Source organism: Diospyros lotus, chromosome 11 (genome assembly GCF_014633365.1).
Source record: "Diospyros lotus cultivar Yz01 chromosome 11, ASM1463336v1, whole genome shotgun sequence".
Taxonomy (NCBI): domain Eukaryota; kingdom Viridiplantae; phylum Streptophyta; class Magnoliopsida; order Ericales; family Ebenaceae; genus Diospyros; species Diospyros lotus.
The window spans coordinates 20,938,046-20,949,930 of record NC_068348.1 but is presented as its reverse complement, the minus strand read 5'-3'; the positions used below and the strand labels follow the sequence as shown (position 1 = coordinate 20,949,930).

The 11,885-nt window shown below is 35.2% G+C and overlaps 1 protein-coding gene across 1 annotated transcript; it reads left to right on the top strand.

Annotated features, from left to right (window-relative positions):
* Positions 1-579: 579 nt before the first annotated feature.
* On the top strand, positions 580-11,442 carry LOC127812770 (uncharacterized). Its single transcript, XM_052353297.1, has 4 exons — positions 580-850; positions 2,367-2,510; positions 2,736-2,815; positions 10,183-11,442. The coding sequence occupies exons 1-4, from the start codon at positions 580-582 to the stop codon at positions 11,440-11,442; spliced, it is 1,755 nt and encodes a 584-aa protein (XP_052209257.1).
* Positions 11,443-11,885: the final 443 nt, after the last annotated feature.

The window sequence follows — 11,885 nt, the reverse complement described above, 5'->3', positions numbered from 1 at the left end:
AAGAAAAAACAAGATATCTAATAATCTACTTATTTTCTGCAGATACATCAAATGGCTTTCCTAAACTCACTTTCTAAATTTCTTGATGTGAACCAGCTAACTGGACCAAATTTTAATGACTGGCTTCTGAATTTAAAACTGATTAGAAACTTGGAAAAAATCACATATGTTTTGGAAGTGCCTATCCCTGAGCCAACCGCTGAATACATTACTCAGGAGGAATAAGATACACTCAATAAGTGGCAAGATGATGATCTTGTCGCTAAGAGTTGCATTTTGCTTACTATGAGTCAAGAGTTACAACGACAACATAATAAGATGCCGAATACGTATTCAATTATTGCTCGTTTACAAGAGTTGTATGGTGAGCAAAGTTGTAGTGCTAGATATGAGATATCTAAAGCAATCTTTCGGGTAAAGATGTCTCCTGGAGGATCAGTTGGAGACCATGTTCTCAAAATAATCTCTTGGATGGATAAACTGAATGAATTAGATGCTCCAATGCATTAATATCTTCAAATAGATGTGATTCTTCAGTCTTTACCAGATTCGTATGGGAGCTTTATTTCAAACTTCTATATGAACAAGATTGAATGTACTCCAGCAGAGCTAATGAATATGCTAATAACGGCCCAGGGCAACATGAAAACAGGCACTATGATGGCTGTGTCCTCTTCTAGTAAGACTAGAAAAGGAAAAGGGAAAAAGAATGCCACCCAAGCAACTAAAGTGATTGAAAAGAAGAAAGGAAAAATTGTTGCCAAAGGAAAATATTTCCATTGTGGCAAAGATGGGCATTGGAAGAGGAACTGTAAAGATTACCTTAGTTCCTTGAAGAATGAAGCGACAGGTATGATGATAGTTCATGAGTATTTTTCCATTGCTTATTCTTCTATTTTATGGATTCTAGATTCTGGAGCGACAACTCATATTTGTGCATCTATACAAGATCTAGAACAAAGTAGAAGGCTCGCAGATGATGAGATCGTGCTAAAAGTGGCAAACGGGGCAAGAGTTGCAGCCACAACTATTAGCACTGTTTCTTTATTTTTATTGCATAAACATAATTTAGTTTTGAACGATTGTGTATGTGTACCTGGAGCTTTTAAGAACATTATTTCTATTCCTGTATTGGTGAAAGAAAATTATGAATTTTATTTTAAGAATAATGTTTGTGAAATTTATTTTAGAAATAAATTGATTGATACTGGTAATTTTGTCAATGGTCTTTACATTTTGAATGTGACTGTTGATAATGGTAAACATCTGCATGTGTCAAATAATAATAAGAGACCACGTGATAACCTAAATTCTAAAATTCTGTTGCATAATAGATTGGGTCATATAGGGGATAACAAAATCACGAAGTTGGAAAATGATGGGCTTCTAGGCCCATTAGGTTCTGAACCATATCTAACCTGTGAATCATGTATCCTTAGTAAGATGACTAGATTGCCTTTTACTAGGCAAGGTATAAGGGTCACAGAATTGTTAGGACTTATACATTTGGATGTATGTGGGCCTATTAATGTAATAGCCCGAGGAGGTTATCAATACTTCATAACTTTTACAGATGATATGTCTAGATATGGATATGTTTATCTCATGAGATATAAATCTGAATCTTTTGAAATGTTCAAAGATTTCAAAGCTGAAGAAGAAAATCAAACTGGTAAAAAGATAAAGGCCTTACGACCAGATCGTGGAGGCGAGTATCTTAGTAACGAGTTTGAAGATTTTCTTAAGGTCTTAGGTATTATTTCACAACGAACCCCACCAGGAACGCCTCAACTGAATGGAGTTTCAGAGAGAAGGAATCAGACTTTATTAGATATGGTCCGAAGTATGTTAAGTTGTACAGACTTACCTTTGTATCTATGGGGACACGCCCTTCTTACTGCAATATATATCCTAAATAGGGTTCCTTCCAAGTCAGTTCCTATAACACTAGATGAGATATAGTTTGATAGGAAACCTAGTCTTAAACATGTTAAGATTTGGGGATGTACAGCTTTTGTGAAAAAGCTTAAATCAAAAAAACTTAAGACACGGTCTTTAAAGGGTAGTTTCATAGGTTATCCTAAGGATTCCTTAGGATATGAGTTCTACATTCCTGAACTGCAACAAATAGTTGTTAGTAGAAATGCCATTTTTCTTGAAAAAAAAGTTTATTCAAGAAAGAGGCAATGAAAGGAAAATAGAACTTGGCGAAGGGTTCGCCGAGCCTGAAGCTATGCCACGAGACATCCAAGTACCAATTGAGGAGCCATGGCCGAGTGTTGCACCTCCCATTAGAAGAAGTGAAAGGATACCTCATCAACCTAAGAGATATGATTTCCTAAATGAACAAGAGTTGTTTCTTGTAGGAGACAATGATCACTCAGATGATCCTACCATTTACCAAGAGGCGATATCAGATATCGACTCGAATAAATGGCTAGAAGCTATAAAATCTGAAATGGATTCCATGTATGAGAACCAGGTTTGGACTCTTGTAGATCCACCAGAAGGTATAGTACCTATTGGATGTAAATGGGTCTTCAAGAAGAAGATAGGTTTAGCTGGAAAGGTAGAGACCTATAAAGCAAGACTTATGGCAAAATGTTATCGTCAAAGGCAAGGTATTGACTATGAGGAAACTTTTTCTCCAGTCATCATGCTTAAATCCATTAGAATTTTACTAGCCATTGCTGCTCATTATGACTATGAGATTTGGTAAATGAATGTGAAGACAGCCTTCTTGAATGGTTATATAAATCAAGATATCTATATGGAGCAACCTGAAGGCTTCACACCCAAAGATAATGCAGGGAAGGTATGTAAGCTTAAGACATCCATTTATGGTCTTAACCAAGCATCCAGAAGTTGGAACATCCGTTTTGATGATGAAGTCAAATCGTTTGATTTCATCAAAAACATTGATGAACCATGTGTTTATAAAAAGGTTAGTGGGAGTGCAATGGCATTTTTGGTCTTATATGTTGATGATATATTACTCATTGGGAATGATATAGGATTGTTGTTAGCAATAAAGGTATGGTTGTCAAGTAAGTTCTCCATGAAAGATTTGGGAGAAGCAACCTATATTCTCGGCATACGGATCTATAGAGATAGAACCAAGAGATTGATAGGACTCTCTCAAAGTAAGTACATAGAAAGAGCGTTGAAGATGTTCAACATATTGAATTCCAAAAGAGGAATGCTGCCCTTTAGACATGGAATCCACCTCTCTCATGATATGTGCCCTAAGACACAAGAAAAGAGAGAACACATGTTTAGGATTCCTTATGCTTCAGCAATAGGAAGCCTAATGTATGTGATGCTATGTACTAGGCCTAATATTGCTTATGCTGTAAGTGTTACAAGCAGATATCAGTCTAATCCAGGTGAGCAACACTGGATTGTCGTTAAGAATATCCTTAAGTATTTGAAAAGAATTAAGGATTTGATCTTCACTTATGGTGAAGGAGAACTTAATGTGAAATGTTACACAGATTCTGATTTTTAATCAGATGTTGATAATAGAAAGTCTATCTCTGGATATGTATTTACCTGTAACGGAGGAGTATTCAGTTGGAAGAGTTCCAAACAGGATACGACTGTCGATTCTACTACGGAAGCCGAGTATATTGCAGCATCGAATGCTGCAAAGGAAGCAGTCTGGGTCAAGAAGTTTGTGACAGAACTTGGAGTCGTTCCTTCTATAAAGTCTGTTGTGCCCTTGTTTTGCGACAACAATGGAGCCATAGCGCAAGCTAAGGAACCAAGGTCTCACCAAAAGTTCAAACATATTGAAAGATGCTTCCATCTCATTAGAGAGATCGTTGGTAGAGGAGATGTTAATGTGCAGAGAATAGATACATCAGAGAACGCAGCAGATCCACTAACTAAGGCCATGAACCAAAAGCAACTAGATTTCCATCTAGACAGGTGGGGTATGAGATACCACATAGAATGGTCTTAGTTCTAGTGGGAGATTGTTAGATATGAGCCATAAAGACCAATTCTAGTGACACAAAGAGACTCAATCTTGTAATTCTTTAAATATTATTTAAATGGCAAGTTTATGTTTTATTTAAATTGCAATATAGTTTAAATTATAAAACATACATCCATTAGTATAATAAGGAGTGGATACCATTCTTAAGCATTAAGAATACGAGTTACGGATAATCTACAGTTCGTTATACTATAAATATGTTCCTGGCCATAGAATTCCTAATCTGAATAATAGCAACTCGTAAAGGCCAGCACATCATCTTCTTCCTTATTCAGTATGAGATACTGAAAGATAAGGTTGGTGTGTCTCGTGTCATTCTGTATGAGATATAAAAGGAAGATGAGTGGGTGCTCGTTACAAGAATAAGTTCACTGAATGGGACTGTTAACATTAAATCACATGGGTTATTTCTCACGGATCAATGATTTAATGTTAGCTGCGATTGTGCAACTAGTCTTTAAACCAGAGATGACATGGATATCTATGTATCGGTGGATTAGGATATCAACGATATTATATGGTTGTTCTAATTAAGGATAATCATACGTATCTATGTGCCTGATTTATTGATACATGAGGTATGTGTGCAACAGATATGGAATCTATCATCTCGAGATTTATGAGGAAGATATCCTATGCGATCTAGTAATCACTTGACGATAAATACTTGGCCAAGGTAATATGATAATGGAATTTATTACATAAGGGTTGTGTGATAATTAGTCAAGATTGATTTTGGATTTGGTCATATCACGAGATTAAGAGATTCGACCTACTGACAATGATCTCATATCTTGTCGGGATATAGGATGATAGAAGGACCGTATTGCATGGTAACGTAGTAAAAGGTTCACAATACCCGCTTCACAATAAATTGGGTAATCATGACATATTGTTATATGTCACTCATGATTTACGAGAATTAATCGTTGATTATTCTCGTTGCCAATTTATTTGTGAACCCAGAAAGTCCCACCCAAAAGAAATCATTTTCAAAGAGAAAAATAGATAAATTAGTAATTTTATAATTACTAATAATAGTACATTATTTATTGGATAAATAAGAATAATTAAATAATTATATTATGAATATAATTATTTGATCATTAATTGGGTTGAGCCTTTTGCTAGCACATTAGGCTTGGCCCAATGACACTATTGGATTTAATTTAATACTATTGGATTGGGCTTGGCCCAATTACATTAAATGAAATGGGCTTGAGAAGCCCAACCCATTTAATGTATATGTAAAAGCTCTCAATCTCTTCATTCACTACACTTGAGTCTTCTTGATTCACTTGAATGTTGAGAGAGTTTTGGAGAAGTGTTCTTGAATCCAAAAGGTAAGTTGGAAATTTTTGTGAAAAATTTCTTTCACTTATCTCTCTCTTTGATATTCTTGAATATAAGTGGTTTTGGGTGGACCGACTCGGCATCCTACACTTAGAAGATTAAACGGAGAGAAATCTAATGGTGAAATTGGATTTCATTAAAAAGGTAACCTTTCATTTTTTTTTGTTTCTTATTTGTTAAACCATAATTTCTGAAAAACGGGATACCTGTAAAATAAATTTTAATTCCACTACGCATATGATAAGATCTATGTAATCCCAACATGGTCAAGCGGCACTTTAGATGGAGAATTGGTAATGGCTAACGAGTTTTCCTCTAGTATTATTTATGGCACCCAATTGGGGTTATTGTGGATAGGTTTTCTGGCTAGTTGTCGTGAAGATTAGGCTTATCTATTAAGGCCCATGTTTTAAAGATCATCGTGAATAGGGAGTGGCACTAGTCTTTAGTAAACTCTCCTCCTCTAACAGTGGACCGCCGCCACCTGGGAACCTCCATCAGCGCCGAATACTCAGTCCTATTACTTGCAAACGCATAACGCATACATGCAGGAGGACATCTCCTCCTCCTATATTAACCAATTTTTTTCATAGTCAAGGTATGTTCTGCTTTCTGATATATGGATACATTGTTTTTTCTCTACTCTCTCACTCACTTGAGCGTTGGAGTGCTTGCAGGTGCCAAACGCCCCTCGGATGGACCAGTCGCTGAAGCTCGCTTCCTACCCTTGCGATCCCTTCTCCGACAGCTCCCTTTGGTCAGAAAGGAACAAATAGCTTTATGAGAGTCCATGCTAGCTCCTCCTTAGTGGATCATCCAAACCTTCTTCAATGGATGCCTATAAAAGACAAGATTTTCACAATCAAATCAATGTTCACTATATTATATTCTCTGCATGAGAAGGTTCCATGGAGCATGCTTGTGTGGTGTAGCTCAGGAATCCTCATGCATGCCTTTATTATCTGGTTGGCCCTCAAGAAGAGGTTTACTTATTGTGAATTATCTTAATTTGTATTGGCATTTCCCCAATCGATGTTTCTTATGTAAGGCTACCACATAATGGCATAACGGCATAATGACATTTCTCTTTTCCTTACATGCTATAAGCATATCATCTACATATATAAGGAGATATATAAACAACTTCCCTTTAAGTTGTTTAAAGTAAACACAATGGTTAAAATTACATCTTTGAGCATATATGGTCTTATGTAATTTTCCTTGAGCATAAACTCATCAAACCTCATATACCATTTGTCTAGGAGATTGCATAAGACCATAGAAGGACCTTTGCAACAAACAAACTTTGTTCTCTTTTCCTTTTTCTATGAAACCTATAGGTTGGTCCATATATATCATTTCTTCTAGGTTTCCATGTAGAAAGGCAGTCTTAACATCTAATTGTTCAATCTCTAAATCATGTAAAGCTACTAGGGCCAAGACTAATCTTATTGAGGTATGTTTTACTACAGGTGAGAACACTTCATGGTAGTCTATACCCTTTCTTTGGGAAAATCCCTTAGCTACTACCATTGCCTTAAATCTGGCTGGTTCTACACTTGGAATACCTGGTTTCCTTTTATATATCCACTTGTAGCCTATAACATTTTGGTCTTTAGGTTTATTTACAAGTATCCATGTATTATTTTTTTCAAGAGATTCCATCTCTTCATTGCCTTTAACTAGTTAGTTCTATACTTGCTAGAGAAAGCTTCTTGATAATTAACAGGTTCATTATGCTCAATTGAATCTCCAATGTTAAGAGTATAGGCAATAACATCTGCATGGGCATACCTTGCAAGTGGTTTTATTTCTCTCATCACTCTATCCCTAGATAGGATATAATCATCCAAATTAGGAATAGCTTCAGCTAAACCCTCATTCTCCTCAATCTCTATTTCAAATTCAACATTTTCTAGAGAATTAGAAAGTTGAGGACTTTCTAAATTAAGCTTTACTATCATATCATTCGGACTGTTCCTTTCCTTCTCAAACTGAAAAGTTTCAATTTGGCCTGCCTTGGAATTTTTCACATTATTTGGCATATTGTATTCTAATTCTTTGAATACTACATCTCGGATGATAACTGTCTTCTTTTCATCAATCAGGCAAAGCTTATATCCTTTTACCCCTTGAGGGTATCCTAAGAATACAACTTTTTTGGCTCTAGGGTCTAACTTTCCTTCTTTCTTATGGACATATGCAATACATCCAAATGGACTAAGGTGGTCTAATGAAGGTAATTTGCCACTCCATAACTGTTTTGGAGTCTTAAAGTTTATGGTAGAGGAAGGGGATTTGTATATTTGATAGCAAGCAGTTGACATTGCTTCAGCCTAAAACTTCTTAGGCAAGTCAGAGTCTCTTAATTGACATCTAACTTTATTTAAAATTGTCTTATTCATCCTCTCAGCAACACTATTTTGCTGAGGTGTTTCACTACAAGTTCTATGCCTTGCAATGTCTACTTGTTTGCAAAAATTTGTGAATTCATGATTACAGAATTTTAGGCCATTATCTGTTCTTAGGGTCTTTATTTTCTTGCCTATTTGAAGTTCTACATAGGTCTTTCATTCCTTAAATTTTGCAAAAGCTTCATTTTTGTGCTTAAGGAAATAAACCCATACCTTCAGGGGTGGATGTACGGGGGCTAGCATGGGCTTTAGCTAATGCCAGCCCCAATTAGACAGTAATTTTACTATATATATATATATAATAACCCAACAGCCCAACCCCCCCTTCCTGCAATAGCCCAGCCTCCCAACTAAACATTGTTTTGCCCCCCAACTAAGAATTATTATATATATATATATGTATAGTCCATGCAACCTATCTCCCTCAATTGTCTCTTCGATTCGATGTGGCCGCCACCACCAGAGCTTTCCAGATTATTGCTAGTTCGTTCCTTTCACACACTACTGCCTGAAATGTTTCTTTAACAATTTAACCAAGAAGAAGAAGTGATGATGAATAAGAGAAAATACGGTGTTGTATCTGAAATGTCTCACTCTCTTCCCCCAACCCCCTATTTCTCTCTCTTGTGAGCTAATTTTGCCTTCTCCAAATAGAGGTGCTTTCCTTCTCCAGCGAAGGAGGTTGTCGGATTGGCGGTGTCGTGGCGGTGACTGTGAAATCCTTACTGTTTCTGCCTTCCGACCGTCTCCGCACAATTGAATCCATCAAGCTTGCTGGTGCACAAGGAAAGTTCTATTTCTCCAGATAAGGAATATTTATTCATATTATTACATTTCAATATTTAATCACATTTATTCATATTCTTAGTAGTGCTAGAATGCCAGAGAGTAAGCCTTGAATTCAACATTAATTAATTCATGTTAGTTCAATTTTTTGTATGTGTTCTTAAGATTATTCTTTATCTTGTTTTAACAGATTTGTTTTATATTATTACATTTTGTTGGAGTAAAAGATGAAAAACTGAAATTAAGAGAACAAAAATATTTGCGATGCAAAGAGTCGATTTTTTTCATTAATTGTAAATGACTTTAAATACAAAAAAAAATTAATTAATGCATCCGACAAATAAGCAACTAATTAAATGGAGCATGTTATTAATGGATTCTATTTAGGATACATTAATGGAGCATCTTGGCAGTGGCAGAGGCATGTTTTCAACACATTTTAATAATTTTTTAATAATATACTAAATTTTTTGTTCTATGAATTCTATTTAAGATAAATTATTTTATATTTCTTATTTGGTGGGGATTGCCAAAAAACTCTTATAATTTAAAAATATTTTTAGAGAACCCTATATATGTATATATATTTTTGTTCAAACACTCTTTTCATTTTTAATGAACTTAAGTAAACCCTAATAAAGTTAAATTAAATTTAATTAAAATAAAGAATACACGAATAATAAAAAATTAAAATTAATTTAAATCTAAAAAACTCTTTGCTATTCTTTTGGATTTTTGAATTGTTTTTTACTTGTTGTGTTATTAATGGATTGTTATTTTTTGTTTTCGATTTTTAGAATTTACAAATGAAAGGTCAACCCCCTCCCAAGAAAAGTAAGAATTTGTATTCGTTCTTTTCAAAGATAGATCAATTTAGTGAAACTGCAACTATTAATGGATTGACCGAGGCACAACCTTCAATTCCTACTGAGTAAATTCCTCCAATTCCATCTCCAGAAATTGAACATTCTTTGTCCTCAACCCCTGAATTGCAACCATCCACAGCCATTGAACGAGATCCAAGAAAAAGAAAGCAATTATATGAACATCCTATTAATCTACGTGATGAGATTAGAGTAGCATATCTAAAAGTTGGGCCTCATCAACCAAAACTTGTAGAGTATCCGAGGATAGAAGGAAAATCACAAGCTCGTCGTTTTCAGGAAAAATGGTTCAATCAGTTTCCTTGGTTGGAGTATTCGCCTACAATGGATAAGGCTTACTGTTTCTATTGCTTTCTTTTTCAAATTTGTGGTAATTTGTCCAACAATTCAGCATTAGTCACTACTGGATATAACAAATGGAAGAGAGTTAATGATGGATCAAAATGTGCTTTTCTTACTCATGTTGGTTCATCAAATCATAATATGTGTGAGAGAAGAGCAAAAGATTTGATAAAACCATCTCAACATATTGACAAGGTGATGCATACCGTGACGAGGGAAAAAGTTGAGAGATATCGGTTGCGTGTGAAGACTTCATTTCGAAGTGTTCGATGGCTAGCATTTCAAGGTTGTGCCTTTAGAGGTCATCATGAATCTTCATCATTCATTGAATCGTGGGAATTTTATTGAGATGGTACAATTTGCGACAGAATCAAATCCAGAAATTGATAATGTTGTATTGTAGAATGCTCCACAAAATGCTCAATACATTGCTCCAAGTATTCAAAAAGAGATGTTGCACATTATGGCCAATAGAGTAAGAAGGATGATTCGGGAAGAAGTTGGGGATGAATGCTTTTGTATTCTTGTTGATGAAGCGCAAGATGCATCTAATCGAGAGCAAATGGCAATAATCTTGAGGTTTGTGAATTGTCAGGGTATTTTGATAGAACGCTTCTTTTATATCAAAAGCGTTAGTAATACCACATCAGCAAAGCTAAAAAATGAGATATCTAATATTCTTGTTCAACACGAGCTTCAGGTGAAAAAAATGAGAGGGCAAGGGTATGATAGTGCTAGTAACATGCGTGGCGCTTGGAATGGAGTTCAGGCATTATTTCTTAGAGATTGTCCATATGCATATTATGTTCATTGCTTTGCCCATCGATTACAGTTGACATTAGTTTCTGCAGCTAGAGATGTTGATGTTATTTGGAAATTCTTTTCTCATTTGGACAATATTATCAATATTATCACTTCTTCTCCAAAGCGCGTTACTGAGTTGCAAGCTGCTCAAAGAAAAGAAGTTGAGCGTATGTTGGCTATTGGAGAACGTGAGTCAGTAAGTGGGGCCAATCAAGTGGGTAATTTGCAACAATCTGGATCTACTCGTTGGAGTTCTCATTATGACTCTACAAAGAGCTTGATAGACATGTACAACGCAACTTGCAAGGTGTTTGAGTATCTTAGTGTCCATTTTTCGAAGGGAAGATCTCGGGCTGAAACTATTAGTGCTTACAAACAATTAAAAAGTTTTGATTTTGTGTTCAGCTTGCATTTAATGCATAATATTATGAGAATCACTGATGTTCTTTGTCAAACACTTCAAAGGAAATCTCAAGATATCTTGGCTGCTATAAAATTTGTTTCTACAACAAAAACACTTCTTCAAAAATTGAGAGATGATGACTGGAAAGAATTTTTTCAGAAAGTGAAAAGCTTTTGCTCTAAGTATGATGTTGACATACTTGATCTAGATAGCTTCTATAAGGTTGATCCTTTTCATTCTCGTGATCAGATTACAGTGGAGCATCATTATCACTTTGATGTTTTCAATGAAACAATAGATTTTGTACTGATGGAGTTAAATACAAGATTTAATGATATATCAGTAGAGCTTCTCTCTCTCAGTGCAACTTTAGATCCCAAAAACTCATTTGAATCATTTAATAGTCGTGATATTTGTACACTTGTAGAAAAATTCTATCCTGAAGATTTTTCATGACAAGATATTTGTGCTTTGGAATATGAGCTGCAACATTACGAGCTAGATATGAAGAGTGATCCTTGTTTTCAAGTTTCTACACTTGTTGAGTTATGTCATATTTTGACTGAGAGTGAAAGGTCGGAGACTTATATTATGGTGACTAAGTTGATTCGTCTTATATTGACTTTACCTGTTTCTACTACGACTACTTAGCGAGCATTTTCAGCAATGAAACATGTGAAGACAGAACTTCGTAGCAAAATGGAGGATGACTTTCTTTCTGATTTTATGATACTCAACATTGAACGGGAACTTGCTGAGAAAATAGATCTAGATTCTATTGTAGATGAATTTTATGTTTCAAAATCTCGTCGAGAACAACTTCAAATTAAATAAAAATGACTTTTGTTATATATGAATTTATTACATTAATTTTTTTAATTTCCAACCCCTGCGCTCTA

Coding starts and splice junctions, on each gene's coding strand:
- LOC127812770 (XM_052353297.1), top strand. CDS start 580: ATGAACAAGATTGAATGTACTCCAGCAGAGCTAATGAATATGCTAATA. Junction 851..2,366: donor CTTGAAGAATGAAGCGACAG/GTATGATGATAG, acceptor TGTTTCTTGTAG/GAGACAATGATCACTCAGAT. Junction 2,511..2,735: donor TCTTGTAGATCCACCAGAAG/GTATAGTACCTA, acceptor ATGTGAAGACAG/CCTTCTTGAATGGTTATATA.